The sequence below is a fragment of the Cupressus sempervirens genome, chromosome 10 (assembly GCF_028749045.1).
Source record: "Cupressus sempervirens isolate cs-2001-9-10 chromosome 10, ASM2874904v1, whole genome shotgun sequence".
NCBI lineage: Eukaryota > Viridiplantae > Streptophyta > Pinopsida > Cupressales > Cupressaceae > Cupressus > Cupressus sempervirens.
Genome location: NC_143127.1, coordinates 338,487,575 through 338,506,069, shown reverse-complemented (window position 1 = coordinate 338,506,069; position 18,495 = coordinate 338,487,575). Strand labels below are relative to the sequence as shown.

General features: G+C 35.6%; 1 protein-coding gene across 1 annotated transcript in view; it reads right to left on the bottom strand.

Annotated features, from left to right (window-relative positions):
• Positions 1 to 867: 867 nt before the first annotated feature.
• LOC149533975 (MADS-box transcription factor 22-like) overlaps positions 868 to 18,495 on the bottom strand; it is a 165,461-nt gene continuing 147,833 nt past the window's right edge. Inside the window, exons 7-9 of the mRNA XM_089805947.1 lie at positions 1,773 to 1,814; positions 1,516 to 1,691; positions 868 to 1,135 (exon numbers count right to left, since the gene is read on the bottom strand). Of these exons, the coding sequence (XP_089662073.1) occupies positions 868 to 1,135; positions 1,516 to 1,691; positions 1,773 to 1,814 (486 nt within the window). The remainder of the gene's footprint in view (positions 1,136 to 1,515; positions 1,692 to 1,772; positions 1,815 to 18,495) is intronic.

Below are 18,495 nucleotides of genomic sequence, written 5' to 3'. Positions count from 1 at the left end.
CAAAACAGAGTCTTGATAAAATCATAGCAAGTGACCAAACTTTAGCCAAGGGCAATAGCGATTTGAGGGAAGACCATGAGTAGTCTATTAACAAGCTTGAAGACTCTTTGAGGGTGATTCGGGATAAGCTAAGAGCTGAAATTGCAGTTAGTAAAATGGTCACGGATAATATCACCGAGGGTCTTAAAGAAACTGATTGAACAAGAAGAGGCTTTACAAGTAATGTATAAGGATAACTCTGCTTCGCCATCTGTTAGTGTGATATAGGTACAGTGTTGAGGATTCAGATGATACCAGTGAGAAGACTGAAAAGGCTTTTATGTTGGGACTGTTAAAATTAGAAATCAATTATAAAAATGAGAAAAGAGAGACAATTTATCGTAGTTCACTACAATTTGTGGCTACATCTATACTGAGAGCTATTTTATTCAGTCATAGTAGCTTGTAGCTTGAATACACAGGGCTTTGCCTCCATATTTGTACATTACTGTTCAATACAAGACAAAGAGACTAATAAGAAGAAACGAACAGACATAACAGTTAAACTTCACATCCAATACTAACCTGTTAAGATATTAAGAAGGTGGTAAGATAAGAGTATCACCCCTATTGATAGCATAGTTAAGGTCTATTTCATGAACCCTGAAATTTTAAAAAAGGGAAAAAAAATTATAGTCCGGTAAAGCGTGTATATGTTTATTTTTGGTTTAGTGACGAAGACTTGGATTTCTGATCTTTGTTAAAACAATTTTCCTTTAATCATAAACATTTTAATCCATAATATTGCTACTTGCCCACATTCATATTTCATACTCATACTCGAGAACAAGAGTCATAGCTTAAAACCATAAGAATAAGAATTCACAATCACAAAATGACATGTTCATATATAATTACACTGGATTCCAACCCCAGCACAGTCCGACAGAAGTCCGACACAACGTCCAATTGACAGAAAAATACAGCAATCCAGTAATAGCAGTGTCCAGAGATACAACATAATGAAAACAGCGCCAAAAGAGATAGGACAGCATTTGAAACATACTGAAATAAAAGACACAGTCCAAGCATCTGCCATTTGTTCCAGAGAACAGTCACATTTGTAACGAGAGCCCATTTATATGAAAATTTTGCTCTGTACGAATGAATATGAAATCAGATACATGGGAATCTTTGCCACGGAAATACCGTATCCTTGTTTTATCATATGATAAAATCAGAATTAAAATTAAAGATTTAAGTACATTATAGTTTTAATATTTGTGGCAAATTATGTTACCATTCACCTTCGAAAACAAGTATATAAAAACGATTCAATCAGCTTCATAATCAGTTATCAATCAACAAGAGATATGATTGAATCAGAAGCGTTACTAACGAGTGTATTCCGTGTTTCGTGAGGGAATACCAAACCAGGTATCAGATGGACAACCTGTGTTGTAATTATCTTATCAACATTTCAATAATGGCCAATGATTCCTATCAAACATAATATAAAACGTGTAAATAGCTTACCCCAATTCTAAGGAAGTGTCTGAAGCCTCATTGTGTTGAATAATGCTTGTTTTGTGTTGTGTATATATACTTTCAGAAGTCTGAGGATGATCATGAGTTTCCGAAGGAGGCTCAATCAACAAGAATTCCACCGCAGTATTATTCTCCGAATTGGAGCGCTCTGTCAACTGTTGAACCTGTACGCTGTCTTTCGTTATAATCAACCAGAAGAACTAGACCACAACGAAATACAGACGCCAATTCGAGAAAACAGATACCTTCAGGTGAAGTCTCGCATTCTCCTCCTCAATATGGTGTCCCTGGTTCCATTAATTACAATTGAGCCAAGAAAAAATGAGTTTGACTCAAAAATTGCAGAGTTAAATCCTGATAGCAATATCACAAGTGCCATATAAGCTGTGTTTGGATAGTTCCTGGTGAAAGAGTCTTAAGTAGACAATGAAGTGGAAGATATGATGACAAACATGTGCAATCATTTTAGGCTTCTCTTGTACTGAGATCTATTATGACTTTTTCAGTGGGTGTTTAATCTTGTCTAAGGTGTTATTTGATATTTTTAGTTGGCTAAGATGGTCTAGAAGACTCATGTTACTTTCTCATGTGTTACTTTTGGGAGAGATTTTTGATGTTTGGTGTGTCTTTCAAGAAACTTAGAAACAATGTAAAATTATAAGGAGATATCCAATTAACTTTGTTTACCATTATTGTATTTGCCGTAGGCTCATACTATTGTAATCAGTTCAACATATCTAGTGATTAATTTCTTACATCTCAACCAATTATATAAATTATTTTTCCTTCTAATTTTAAGTTTTGATTTTTGGATTGTTTATATACGAATTTTTTAGCATCTGAATTTATTTAAAATATTTTACGTGAACTTGATTGGCTCTTATATTTGGGGTCTAAATTTCTTTAAAAAATTTTACATGAACTTGATTGGCTCTTATATTTGGGGTCTTATAAGAGCGATTTTTCTGAAGCACTACCCAGAATTTTAGCATTCACTTAAAAAATTAACATTGTATGGAAATAAATAGTTTTGGGTTTGTAAATATTAATTTTATCACCAGTCACTCTAATATTTGATTATATTAAATTTTAAATACTTTAATTTGTGAAAGATGACAATTAACTAATGTATAAATTAAATATAGTGTTTGTGAAAAAAGGTATAATAATAAATAAAAAGGTAAAATTATAATATAAATAATTATATCTTTCTTAAAATATTTTGTTATTAGACTAAAATCTAGTACAATTTTATGATTATCTAGGGCCAAAATTTCTACATCTTAATACTATTTATTTTATAAATGTTTAGTTATCTGTAGTCAAGAAAATATTAATGTATTAATATACCAATATACTAAAATACAATTCATTAGCTATAATAGTATCATTGCATTTATGTGAAATTTTAATTTTTTATATTAAATTTTTATCTAAAATATATATCAAATATTAATCAATTAGTAATAAAATTATATTTAATATTATCAATTTTTTACTTCATTATTCTAATTAATTAAAACTAATATAATCTACGGCAAATACAAGCCACTACATGGCACTTGTTTATCATTTGAATTGATCAAATACAATTAATTTTTGTATGACAATATTTGAAAAGACAATATGTTAATGACTTATCTTAATTATTCCAAATAATTTTTTTTTAAACATAAAAAAATTAAATAGAAAAATATTTTAAATATGAACATATTTAATAAGGACATTATAATTAATTTAATGAAAATGTCCTTTCTCAAATCCTCAAATGCAGCTTTTAATTAAAAATTTGCATGCATTTGAAAGGGTCATTTGTCATTATGCTGAAGAATCGCTTGGAATTTTGACGAGTGTTTGCCAACTTAGATGTCTCAGGTTGTGTAAAGGAGAAGTTTGGAAGAATGGGGAACTGAACGCATTCTCATTTCTCGGGTATTATTTGGTTTGCAAATACATATTAAATTTTACAGGCAATACATAAATTATGTATGCAGTGCGTGCCAGTGCCAAAAAAAAGTAAATTTAACCTTGAAGTGTGATAGAGTGCACTAAAGATTAAATTTTACAGTACTATGCGTGATGGCGAGATTAAAAATTAAATACAATTGTTATTAAATAAACGAGTCTGAAAACCAACTGATTATAAGAAGATTTCCATGATGATTGAGCCTCACAATGCTGGGCATTAGGAGTCTCAAAAAAGATGCCGTACAGGTTAATAGGAGTCGATTGAACTCTTTGTTAGAGATTTCCATGACAAGTTAAAAGTCGATTGAACTCTTTGCTGGGTATAAAAATTTTTCTATACAGTGATTGTTCATCTCACGGCAAATTATAAATGTTAAAGGTGATTAAAACTCTTCCCAGGGGTCAAGAACATTAATGCCGGTCAAACTGGGGTTTTCTGGAAGGAGTTTTGAGGGATAGGTATGATGTTTTCATGAAGATCAGAAATTATATCTATGTATTGTTCTTACTGAAGAAATTAAATAGAATATTATTAGGTTCTATTTCTTCTTGTAAAATATTGTCAATTTGAAACTCCCGATGACAGAACAGCGAGCTGAGGTCGATTGCATTGCAAATCAGAAATACAAGACTTCCTTAGCTAAACTAATAATAAGCACATGAAGATAACTTCGAATGATGTTTATGCAAACTGTTTGACATAATGTGGAGTTAATGGAAGTGAAAAAAAAATGGTAATAAACAGGGCTGTCTACTACAAAATACGCATGAATTCCTAAACGAAACAAATACAAAGCAATGGTTTAAAGTGTGACCGATATAGAAACTATAAGATAAGTATCATATGCCTTAAAAACCAACAGATAATGTCCGTGTTTAGGGAGATTTGAAGCACTAAATATGAGCTACAATTTTTAAAAACTATTGCATAACTATTGTACTTTCGGTACAACCACTAGTTATTAAATTTAAGGAATTCTCAAGGAGTCCCTTTTCCTTTCAAACAAGACATATAACCCTGCGACAGCCAATGTGTAAACTTTGAACCCTCTCAAAGAAATGGAGAAGGCGACTCCAATTTTGCCCCTTGAAGACACCTGTTGGGTGCATATGTGAAGTCCAACAGTCACCTTTTTATTATGCTCATTTTATTATTGTTCCCTCCAAATTGTTTGTCTCTTCATTTCCTTTGAGACTTTATAAATATGTTTTGGAGGTTGATCATTGTATATTGTATTCGAAAAGCTGAAGCAATATCTGTGATGTAAAGTTCAATTATTTACATTAATAGAGATCTTCCCTACAGTGTGGACGTAGCCACAATTTGTGATGAACCACAATAAATCGTGTGTTTGCATTTCTCTTTTCTTTTGCTTGTTTTGTTCATTTCCAGTTTGCACTTTCAGTGAACTTCACAATTGGTATAAGAGCTTGGCGTAGACACTGGAATTGATTTTGGTGTTTGAAAATCCGAAGTCATGGAAGATTTGCGAGTGCAGAAATTCTCGGGACAGAATTTCAGTTTGTGGAAAGTTCAGATGCATTCATTGTTGGTCGAGCAAGACTTGGCAGTAGCAATTGATGGAAAGGCAAAGAAACCTCCTGCAATGACGGATGAAGACTAGGTTAAAACCGATGATAAAGCAAAGGCAACAATATTTCTTTCTTTATCACAGAATATTTTATTCAATGTTGACAATGAATCTTCGACAAAGGAAGTTTGGGATAAACTTCAAACTATGTATGAAATGGCCTCAACTACAAATAAAATATTTATTATGAAGAAGCTCTACAAGTTGATAATGAAAGATGAGACTGCGATGTCGAATCATATAAATGATTTGAACACCTTGCTATGCCAAGCAACCTCTGTTGGCATGACACAAGATGATGAATCTAAAGCTATCATCTTGTTGTGCTCATTACCGGATAGCTGGGATCCTGTTGTTACACCAGTTAGTACTTCTAACTCCTCAAACAAAAAGTTGGTCCATGATGAAGTGATGGCAACTCTACTTAGTGAGGATATGCAGAGAAGCAACAAGGAATCCTCATCTAGTGAAGCCCTGACAGTGGTCAGCACTAAAAATAGAGGAAGAAGCCAAAATAGAGGAAGGAAAAATCATCATAGAAGATCAAAATCAGCTAGGTGCTCAAAGTCAAGGGAAAGGAAAGGAGGAGACTGTTAGTTTTGTGGCAAAAGTGGTCATGTGAAAAAGGATTGTAGAGGTTATAAGAGAGCACAAGAACGAGTGCGGGAAAGTCAAGCCAACACCATCTATGAAAAAGATGATAGTGTGTTGATTTTATCTACAACTGAAACCACTTCAGCCTCATGGGTTTTGGATTTCGGCGCATCATTTCGCGCCACTTCATGTACGGAATACTTCTCGAATTATCAAGAAGGTAAGTTCAGTGAAGTATACTTGGGTGATAATAAGGCATGTGAAATAATAGGGAAAGGAGATATTTTATTATCTTTGAAAGGCACTGTTAAATGGCTATTAAAAGATGTGCGTCATGTTCCAAAACTAACGAGAAATCTAATTTTCGTAAGTCAACTATTTGCACGAGGTTTTGTCACTTCTCTAACTAACTCATGGAAAGTCACAAAAGGATCCATGTTAGTTGCAAAAGGCGACAAGATTGGGAGCTTGTATATTGTAGAAAATATTGGTGAAGTGGGGGCTGCCATGATAGTTGAAGATAGCAATTCTGAATTGTGGCATCAAAGGCTCGGTCACATGAGCCAAAAGGACCTTGCTGTTATGCATAAAAGGGAGCTATTACCAGGACTGAAATCAGTTGACTTACAATTTTGTGAACATTGTCTTTATGGAAAACAGAAGTGGGTCAGCTTCTTGAGGACCGAACATGAAAAGAAAGGTACTCCTTTGGCTCTTGTTTATTCTGATGTGTTCGGACCCACCGAGGAAAGCTCTATTGGAGGAGCAAACTTCTTTGTCACCTTCCTTGATGATTGCACAAGAAATGTATGGATTTATTTATTCCATAAGAAATCTGATGGTTTCAACAAGTTTAAAATCTTTAAGGCTTTAGTACAGAATCAGTCTAGCCACAAAATAAAGTGCTTGCAAACGGACAATGGCGGAGAGTTTTGTTCATCAGAGTTTGATTCATTTTGTGCAGATAATGGCATCCATAGAATTAAGATTGTTCCATTCACCCCGCAATAAAATGGAGCAACGGAGAGGATGAATAGAACAATCCTTGAGAAATCTCGCTGTATGCTCTCTAATGCCGATTTAGGCAAGGAGTTTTAGGTAGAGGCATGCAATACAACAATATATTTAATCAACCAAAGTCCCTCTTCTTAGTTGGACTTTGGCATACCTGAGGAAGAGTGGCTGGGAAAGAAAATCTCATATTCACATATCCAAGTGTTTGGATGCGAAGCTTATGTACATGTTCTGAAGGAGAAAAGATAAAAGCTTGATCCAAAATCACAAAAAGGTATTTTTGTGGGCTATTGTGAAGACCAGTTCGGTTTCAAAATATGGATCCAGTTGGGAACAAAATTTTCAGAAGTAGAGATGTTGTCTTCAACGAGAAGGTATTTCCAGCATTACATAAAGAAGAAAACATGGTATGTGAATATGCACCTTTCTCTATTTTTTATAATAATAATGCTGGTAGAAATCAGAATGTTGTTTCTCCAAATGTTCTATCTCCCACCTCCATCTTGGCCCCTGCCCCTCTATCCTCTTCTTCTACTAGCATGTGGAGTAACTCAAACACTACTGGTGATACGAGTAGTCACAGTTTTGAAACTCTAGTTTCAAATTAGAATAGAGATGATAATCCTCTATTTGAGTATAGAGAAAATGGTAATTATGCTGATGAAGTCACACTCCTTGCCGATACACATGGTCACATTCATAGGCACGGTACCTCCAAAGATTCTTGCACTAGAAAGATTGGCATAGCTGGTCAATGCACCAAAGACTATATTCAATTCAATAATAGTCTCGACCCCTGGCATCCAAAGAATGCAGAGGACTACAAGCATGGTCGCATCTTTCATCATGCTGCGCACAAGATTATAGAACATCTTGTCAGACAACCTCGCAAGGAGTTTATGACTGAAGACACTAACACTGGCCATCAGACTGCTCACACAAGGGATGTTCTATCCAATTACTGTCAGTATGAGCCAAATCCACAAATTGTTGTAGGAACACTACCTAATCACTCCTGTCAGTAGCTAACTCATGGCTCCCCTCTAAATACCATTAATGTGAAAAGACAAAAGTTCACTCACGACATTCCAGCTTCCTGTCATGTCTCGCAGGATGCCAAAACACTTCAAACTCCCTGTTTAAATACAAATACGGGTTCCCCTATGCAAGATCACAATGATGAGCATGAACTCCACACGGGTCAATTAACAGTGCATGATAATTCTTTGACGCAGACCCTTGTCATTTGTCAAGGTGAATCTAACAATGGATATACTTTCAAAGGCAGAAGTCATGGTGAAAATTTCAGTAACAGACTTCCTACACAGTAGAGAAGTCAATTTAATGTAGAGTATGGATCTCAAAATGATCTGTCACAGGCTGTATTTTTTCCAAGGCAACAAAACTCTCAGAGCCATAATTCCAATATGGGGATTATTCAAAAAGGATTTGAACAAAACCAAACTCAAAAGAAGAGTCATTTTACATCTTCTCAAGGTAGTGATTATGAATCACTGAGAAAGACTTCTCATGATATTGAAAAGGAACATGCTGATGGCAGTATACAAAATGGGGATAATTTTCAGGGACTGAGAAAATCTACAAGACAAAGAAGGCTTCCTACCTGATTCTCTGATTTTGAACTCCTATACTCCGAAGAAGCAGAGTTGGAACTCTTGCTTTCAGACCAAGTAGAACCAACTAGTTTCAAAGAAGCACGCAAAGCATCAGATTCTCACAAATCGGAGGCAGGGATGCAGGAAGAGATGGATTCTCTGATGCAAAACAATACTTGGGACTTGGTTCCTTTGCCACCAAATCGAAAAGCTCTTAAAAGTCGATGGATTTATCGATTGAAAGATGAAGGTAAAAATTAGAAGAGGTATAAAGCCAGGCTGGTTGTCAAAGGTTTCGATCAGCAAAAGGGTATAGAATTCAATGAGATTTTTTTTCCCGTGGTCAAGATGACTACAATCTGGGCTATTCTTGGCTTAGTTTCTGCTCATGATCTTGAACTTGAGCAGCTAGATGTCGAGACTGCATTTCTCCATGGTGATCTGAATGAAGAAATTTACATGATGTAGCTTGAAGGATTTATTAAAAGTGGTAAATAAAACTTATATTACAGATTAAGGAAGAGCTTGTATGGTCTCAAGAAAGCTCCGAGGTAGTGGTACCTCAAGTTTGATCAATTTATGACTGAACATAATTTCATTTGGTGTGAATCTGATCCATGTGTCTATTACAAGAAGTTACCTGATGGTTCCTTTATTCTTTTACTTCTCTATGTTGATGACATGCTTATCACCGGTTCATCTATGAAGCTGATTTCAGAATTGAAAGAAAAAATGTCAGAAAGGTTTGCCATGAAAGATTTAGGGGCAGCGAAACGGATACTTGGCATGGACATTATCCATGATAGGCACAAGAAGGAAATAAAGCTTTCTCAAGAACACTATGTTCTTAAGGTTCTAGAAAGATTTGGCATGGTGGATGCCAAACCAGTCAGCACCCCTCTCGTTGATCATTTCATATTGTCTTTAGCCATGTGTCCCAAGACACAAGAAGAACAAGACTACATGAAGAACATCCCTTATTCTTCAGTAGTCGATAGTCTTATGTATGTAATGGTGTGCACTCATCTAGATATTGCCCAACCAGTGGGGGTTGTCAGCAGGTTCATGAGCAATCCGGGTAAACAACATTGGGATGCGGTAAAATGGATCTTGAGATATTTTAAGGGCACTTCTGATTTTGTACTGTGTTTTGGTGGCAAAGAAACTTCACTCAGAGGTTATACGGATTCAAATATGGCTAGATATTTAGATAATAGAAGATCTACTACTGGTTATGTCTTTACATTTGCTAGAGTAGTGATCAGTTGGGCATCAAAGTTACAACAAGTGGTCTCACTTTCCACTACTGAGGTTGAATACATTGCTCTCACTGAAGGAGCAAAATAGTTGATTTGGTTGCAATGTTTGTTTGGTGACTTTGATTGTCCTCAACAAGGTTCAGCCTTGCATTGTGATAGCAAAAGTGCTATTGACTTAGCTAAAAATGCAGTGTTTCATAGTAGGACCAAGCATATTGAGGTTCACTATCATTTCATTCGAAGTAAACTTGAAAAGGGAAAACTTCAAGTCTTGAAGATTAACACCAAGGAAAATCCAGCTGATGCATTAACCAAGGTTGTTCCACGAGAGAAGTTCGAGTTCTGTCGAACTTCTCTTGGTGTTGTAAAGAAATAACAGTAGGGGAATTTAGGGGAGACTCATACATTACCGTTGTTGGACTTCAAGTGGGGGTTTGTTGGGTGCATATGTGAAGCCCAAGAGTCACCTTTTTATTATGCTCATTTTATTATTGTTCTCTCCAAATTGTTTGTCTATTCATTTCCTTTGAGACTTTATAAATATGTTTTGGAGGTTGATTATTGTATATTGTATTCTAAGAGCTGAAGCAATAGCTTTGATGTAAAGTTCAGTTATTTACATTAATAGAGATCTTCCCTGCAGTGTGGACGTAGCCACAATTTGTGGTGAACCACGATAAATCGTGTGTTTACGTTTCTCTTTTCTTTTTCTTATTCTGTTCATTTCCAGTTTGCACTTTCAACGAACTTCACAACACCAGTAGACGATTTTTAATTCTTCGAAGAGCAAACCACTGACCAACACTGTCAATTCCTTAGCTGTCCCTCTCGTCCATGAGAAGATACATAGCTTCCACTATTTTCTATTGGCCTGCCGTATAATTTGAATTTAATCTCACTTATACGGTGGTCTGATGCCGTAGTTACTTTCATTGACTTCTTTCAATGTCCTTTGTAAAGGCCTGTTTTGGAATTCGTGTGTTTTAATATTCATGCTTTTTTGTCTATTTGATTATTAGTATTTGAATTGAAATGTTGCTTAAAATTAGTTTCACACTTATAAAGTGTATGAAATGCACACGAAAAGCGTTCCATTAGCATGAGATCAACACGTATTTATTATTATTACTAACTAATTAACAACATGGTGTAAGGGTGCATTTCGTATACCGCATAGCTTGACCATTTGGTGACAATGTGGTGTGAAGAGAAATGACATGAAGAGGGATCGTGTAATAAATACCAAAAGTAGTTGTTCATTTGAATTTCATCTGGTATGAATTGTCAAAGACTGGCAACATCATCCATGACATAAGATCCAAAAGTATGTCCCTACACTTTTATAACCATGCCAATTTCATTAACAAGAGACATTGTCTTATATGTTACACAGCATCCACAAGTGAGATTCTGGATGCAGTGTATAAAGCAGTACCCACTTCACCAATTTTCTATCTACACTTCTCTTCACTGGAATTCCTCACAGCCAGTATTAAGCCATGGTTAAATCATTTGCAGAGTAGAAGCCCCAAAACAAAGGCTTACTAGAGAAGGGAGCAAAAGAATTGAAGGGGGTCCACAAAAGAAAATGGGGGAACAATGAAGGAACGATGGCTACAATGAAGGAACAAATTATCGACAAGGGACTGAACGATCAAAAATATCTAACGTTTACATGCCTTCTACAGAGACCTAGCCAGAAAAAGAAAGCGAGAATAGTAAAAAATGTTAATGTATAGCATACTTAACAATTTAGTTCATATCATAATATGGCAGTGAGCATGTCCAAACCCTTCATAGTTGGAAGCAAGAAAGTGGACAGTCATAATGTTTTTGATGGACAACAAGGCATAGGAGTACATCTACTAAAATTTAGCATGCATGAGCTTTGTTCTCTTTTCATAGTGCCACAACAACCTCCAAAAGGGCAGTAGTGCGAGTCCATAAAATATTGGCAAGGGCAGCCAATCAAAATTGCATGATAATACTTTGTATGAAGTGGAAATGAGGAAATAGTCCTGAGTAAAGTGCTTAATCACCTTTAATATGAAAGAGTAGACCACCATGGTTAGAAAAAGGCTAAGGACCTTAGAACGATATTATGGGAAAGAAAGTTTCATGACAGAGGTAAATAGTAGAAGACAAACATAAAGTTTTTGTTCATAAAGATATTTTGGGGACCATAAAAGTCATGAAGATTTGTAAAAGGAATGTCTTGCCTAATCCCTTCCTATCGTAGATTCTCGATGGCAAGGACTAGTGATGGGAAAGAATGAAAAAAGTCTTAGATATCAAGAGAGACAGGTAGAAGTGGAAGTTTGAGAAAGGAAAAAGGCCCGATATTTTGTCATGAAAGTATGATAGTTATCATTAAAAATACATGTTGAGTGACTGGATTCTATCAAGAGACTAAGAATACAGTGATAAGATTGGCCCAAAAAGACAACTTGAATAGAAGAGTGCCATATCCATAGTTAACCTATGACAGATCTATGCCTGCCTTGACAAACATAGTTAAAGGATGATAGGGATCTTGAGAAACAAAAGAGATTTCCTTGGAAAACTGAATGAGGCACAACGAAGATATTATAATATGGTATCTTGGAAATAATAGAATCTTTAGGAGGGTTAAAGCTGACAGAAAGGATAATGAAAGCTAAGGATATGGTTGACTTTATAAGGTTGATATGATGGTAGATCTTGTTAGAGTAATCTTTGTTTCCTTACTACTTAAATCATTTTGATTTAATTAGTGAAGTTATAACTCTTTAGTGCTTAAGCTTTCTCTTAGGTGCATTAATAATTAATTCTTTTATTAATTATTAATGTGCAACCTAGCTTTCTTAGGCTTTAGAGTTTTTTTCACCTTTAAGGTTGGACTCTTGTAATTATTTTTTATCTCTTTCATTTCTAAGAATATATTAGCATATTTTTCAAAGCAAACCCCTTGCCTTCTCTCATTTTTTCTTCTGTGACAGGTTTCTTGCATGTAGGTATTCGAAGGCTTTGTGGATTTGTTTTGATCAAATCCTTCATGGTATAAGAGCCAGATCTATTGTAGCTTGTTCATTATTTGGGGAAAAAGGAGAACAAGGGTTTGATAAAACAAATTTAGAGTTTTTTTGAGTATTTTTTTGAGAAAACAGGGGGGTTTACTGATTTTCTGAGCTGCTTGAGGCAAAATGGACATTACCAATGGATCTAGAAGGCGTCAAAACCCCCATTTCCATATAAAGTTTGTTTGTTTTGGACAACGTTGGTCAGAAAGGCAAATTTTTTTTCCCAGAAGGCTGTGCGGCCTCCTGCACGCTCTTCGAGGTAATTTTTCAAAAAAATTTAAAAAATGGCCCTAGGCTATTTTTTGGTCTGTAGACCCATTTTTTCGACCAACTTTTATGTTTTCCGGTGTAGGCTATCAACTCTTGGTCGCTGACCGGTGACTTTTTCATTTTTGGTGCCAGATATAAATTTTTCAGCGCCGGTGGTCAAACTCCGCCGCTCCTTTGTCGTACAGCCACCCGAGCACTGCTCACTCTTGCTCTGCTCTATTGTGGTGCTGCGTGGGCTGAGCTCCGCCTCCCCGCCACCCTTGGTCCACTCCGCCGCCACTTTGGTGGTGATTTTTTTAAATTTAGATTTTATTATTTAAAAATAATTAATAATAATTTCTCTTCTTTTGGGGGCCTTGTCCATTTTTTTGCAATAACTCAAGCATATGGGGGTATTTTTTCGATCTGAAAGAAGCATCAGAAAACCAGTTCCAACATGGAGATGATGGAGAACAAATTTTTGGGATTTTTTTTCCATATTGATACCAATTTTGGCATTTGAAGTCTATTGATGGCATCCGTCTTTTGGGGGGCAAAACTTCTTTGTTGTAGCTTCGTTTTCTATTATGAAAAAAGCGCCGGAAAGTTCTTCTAGAGAACTCTCAAGATTCTCAGTCTTTTCATAGTATTTGGTACCAGGCATTTTTTATTCATATCTAAAGCCTTTTTGCTCTTCTCTCCTTTACACAATCAATTTTTAAGTTCGGGTTTAGTTTATTACATTGTGGGGGGGTGCAATTTCCTTTTTGTATTTTACTTCAAAATTGACCCTTCTACTTCTGACTTCTTCTTCTCTTAATGACAAACTCTTATGTCGCCTACCTTACACCTCACAACTACCATACTTGGAAAGGACAGATGACAAGATTGCTTATGGCAAAGGGGTTATGGTCATGCCTCGATGTGGTTTAGCCAATTCTACAGAGGCCCTATGAGGTTCTTATAATAGCGCAATAAGATGGATGAAGCAATGGGCATCATTGCAATGAATATTTCAGATGGGTTACTATTTCACCTGGATGGTTTGACTACACCCATAGCAATGTGAGACAAGTTTTCCATCTTGTTTGGCACAATGAATCAGTTCAAGGTTCTACAGATAGATGCAGAGTTCACCTCCTTGGTTCCTGAATCATTCACCAGCATTGAAGACTTCTTGATGAAATTCAAGTCTCTTTGATCTATTTTACAAACTACTGAAAAGACAAAGTTAGATGATGAGCATATCTTTCTAACACTCTTAAAGCTTCAAGGTTCTTATCAGATTTTCACTTCTACCTTCTACTCCACTATGGATGCTCTAGGTGCATGACATGTTATGTCCTCTTTTGAGATATTCTATGATAGGTTAACTCGTGAGCAATCCAAGCTCACTCAAATGGATTCACTTAAAGGTTCACAAACACAGGCATTGCTTGTCAAGTAACCTCTGGATACACATAAGTTGAGGGAAATATCAAATTCCTCTTCTCAACACTCTACTAGTTCATCATCTTCTTATAAGAAGGAGAAAAAGAAGACTAAGACTCCTACTTGTTCCTATTGCCAGAAGGGACCTCATGATGAGTCACATTATTTTTAGAAGAGATTTGATGGCTATGAGAAATAGATTGCAGATTTGCAAGCTCTTCTTTAGAAGAGCACTATTTATCTCCATCCTCTTCTACCTCACAGGGGTCTACCTTTTAGTCTTCTTCCATCTCTTCGAAATCTACATCAAATTTTAGATATGGTCATGAATTAAAGGCTTCCATTGCATCCCCTTCCTAGGTCCCTTTGATACTAGATTTAGGTGCTTCTCACCATATGACATCTTCTTTAGGAATCTTCTCCACTATTGAGGCTTCTCCCATTCCTCATATTCTCATGGGGAATAACATTGCCTTAATAGTCTATGGGTAAGGTTCAGTTGGCATTCAGGGTGGCACATTCAATGATGTATTGTATGTTCCATCTCTCTCTACAAACCTTCTCTCAATTTATCAGATTACACACAATGGATCAGGGAAGACAGTTGAGTTCATAGTAGATTCAGTCTTCACTTGGGATAGTACAATAGGAGGCCTTATTGTTGTAGGGATGATAGATCATACCACCCGTCTACACTTTTTTGCACTTTGGTCCTCCATCTCCACTGTCGGAGCACAACTCTTCTCTTTCGCAAGAGCATCATGTGGTGCAGTTAGTGCACTTGAACCTTTGTATTGTTCCCGAGATCACTATTTTGACTACCACACCACAACTAGTTGAGGTTTTTTCTCTTCAACAGGATTCTACTTCCACTTTGCTAGACCCTCCAACTCCATTCATTGAGCCTCCAAGTGCAGTTGTTGCAGATTCTACAGAGGACATTCATCTCCTCTTTCATGATGCTGTTAGCACACCTGCATTGGGGATTCCATTTCAGGATCCTCATATTTTCTCCTTTGAGCATTAGTTAGGGCTTCCAGTCATTCAGTGGTTTCATTGTTCTATGCCCTTGTTTCTTCTGCATTGGAGTTCCATTGGTTCATTCATTTTTATAAGGGCTCCATCATTTTGGGGGGGATTTGGTGTCTCATCTCTCTCTCATTGGGGGGGTTGGTTGTACTTATGGTTTTGAGAGAGTCTCTTCAGCCATTTCCTTTTTTTTGTTTTTTCATCTCTTTTTGGAGAGGAATTTTTCCCACTAGATTTTCTCTTTTGTCTCTAGCTTACAGAGATTTCCTTGTATTGGGTACCTGATTAGGCCTTGTTACCAGGACCCATTTCCTACTTTCATAGCTATGCTAGGTTGGCTTTTCCCTTTCACTTAGCTTAAGGGGTCTATTAGAGTAATATTTTGTTTTCTTACTACTTAAATCATTTTGATTTAATTATTTAAGTTATTACTCTTTAGTGCTTAAGCTTTCTCTTAGGTGCATTAATAATTAATTCTTTTATTAATTATCAATGTGCAACCTAGCTTTCTTAGGCTTTAGAGTTCTGTTCACCTTTAAGGTTGAACTCTTATAATTGTTTTTTATCTCTTTCATTTCTGAGAATATATTACCATATTTTTCAGAGAAAAACCCTTGCCTCCTATCATCTTTTTCTTCTATGATAGGTTTCTTGAATGCAGGTATTTGAAGGCTTTGTGGATTTGTTTTGATCAAATCCTTCAGATCTAATAAGGGAATCCATAATAGGAAGTCAGCATAGCAGTCAATGACAAAGATGCCAAGATTAAAGATGATAGTTTTTAGTAAGAAGTTAGATTAGTGACTTGTAGGATGCCTCTTGAGAGTGGACAGCTTAAACATCATACACTAAGGCTTGATTCATAAGTTAAGTGTTAAATAGTCAAAGTTGACTTATTTTTCCAAGCTTAATTTCTTCCTTAGTGTGTGATATTTAAGGGTGGCCTCTTGAGAGGCATGACGACAACATTGAGACAAAATAGAATAGTCTCTAACAAAAAAAAATACATCATAGCCTTATAGATCATAAAAACATCAATACAAGTTGTAAAAAGTTACAATTAAAGAGTTAGTAAGAGCTCCTTGGCCCTTTCATGGAGTCCAAACTCTTTCAAGGTGCATATGACATGTCTTATAAAGGTGGAAGGAAGATTTTGTCAGTTTGGATGAGTAATGAATAGGTGCATGCTTATAGGACCCAGTTGAGTGAGTTGGAAGACATAGAAAGAGTATAGGACAATTTCAGGCCATTCACAAGCTCAAGGATCTCATTAATAGGGTCTTCACAAAGAAAACTCATGATCCAAGTCTTTTCATGATCCAAGTCTTCAACATTCTTTGTGTAACAGTCAAAGAGATCAAAGAAGCAAGAGTAGCAGTTGGGTGCCTAATAATGCTCACCACGTCAATAGAATAAACATGACATGTGTCTTTTAATCAAAATTTTAAAATATTATCTTTTTAAATTTGATTTAATCAAAAAAGTAATAAATTTAAAGTATAAGAACATAACAAATTAAAAGTAAAAACATTAAAGAATAAAATTAAAATATATTATAAATAAGATTTAGTTATGTTAATGAGGGGTACAAATGTATGAAAAATGAGAAAAAGAAAGGTACGATTCAAGAAATAATTAATGGAAGAGAAAACGGAATAAGAAGAAAACAAGCAACTCCTTCAAAAGCTAAATTTATGGAAGGTTCCAACTGTTTCAAAGGGTAGCAATTATGAAGGGTAGTGACTCTTTTAGAAAGGTTGTAATTATGAAGAGCAGAAATTGTGAAGGTTCGTGTTTATTTCAAAGTGTGGTGATTGTGAAAGGTTGTTACCATTCAAAGGGAAGACATGATAAAGAAGTGTGACTCTCCTAAACATTGGAAGATATAAAGGGGAGACAATATCATTCAAGTGAGATTAGTATAGGAGGTGATATATTATTCTCAAAGGTAGCAACAAAAAGTTAAGGTAAAGCAAAAGATTAGGGTTTTGGGTTTAAGGAAAACTAAAAATAGGAGGAGTCCTTTTGGGTCCTATTCCATGAAGGTCAAGTGTAAATGCACTTGCTTGAAAAAGTTCAAACAAATGTCTGAGTCAGCCCCCATATGCCTTGTCCATTCTCCAAAGTGCAAGAAGAATGACATGGACATGGGTATCCATGTTGAGATTACCGTTGAGATGGGGAAAGATACCCCTATCTAGAAGGGGTCCTTTATTTTAGAAATCTTGAACATTGGCAAGTGTATTATGAATTTGATGAAGAACCAGAATGTTGCTCTTTCATGCTAATATAGTCAATGAAAGATAATACCCAAATGAGATGTTTAACCTTGTAGCTAGATTAAACCACAATAGAAATACTCAAAAAAGATAACAAACAATGAATATCAAAGGAAGAAATTTCACTAGATTATCATCAAGTTAGCTTGCAAATGCATATATTACATCATCATTGTCAATATGCAACTACAACTGTACACTTTTCATCCTAAATTATGAAACCCCAAACAAATACTAGTTATCCCACTTGTGTCTATTGAATCTCTTCCTATCCTTCTATCTACTAATAACTTGGCACCCTTTCCATCTAACACTACTCAAACAAGGACCACTGGCATGTACATACATATAATATTACTAGACACAAGTTGTCTGATCCAATCATTAATTTCCAAGACAAAGGAAATGTATTACAAATAGAAAGGTCAAGACCAAAATCCATTAGAACAACCCCAAACAAATACATTTTGTCCTACAAATATACAAGAGGGTTGTTGAAATGTATTACAACACAGAACAATGCACCAATGGCATCCCATGTCATGAATCTTTATCACAAGTTGTAACTTGCCATTGTGACCATTAGAAGAGGAAAGTTGGTATAGGAAACATTAGAATAACATGCAAAGATAGACATTGGATCTCCAAGATGTTTAGACCAGACCATAGGGATTTCATAATAAATTGAGTTATCTAAATTGATCACAACCTTAAAAGGTAGGAAAACTCTAAAAAAAATAGTAACTGGATGAACCAAAAAGAAATATTTTTGGGCAATGCAAGATTGTCGATGCCTTAAGAATTCCCCTGCATCAAACACCTCTGGTGGATAGAAGATTTTTCATAAGCGTAACTTATGAACATCTAATAGGATTTGA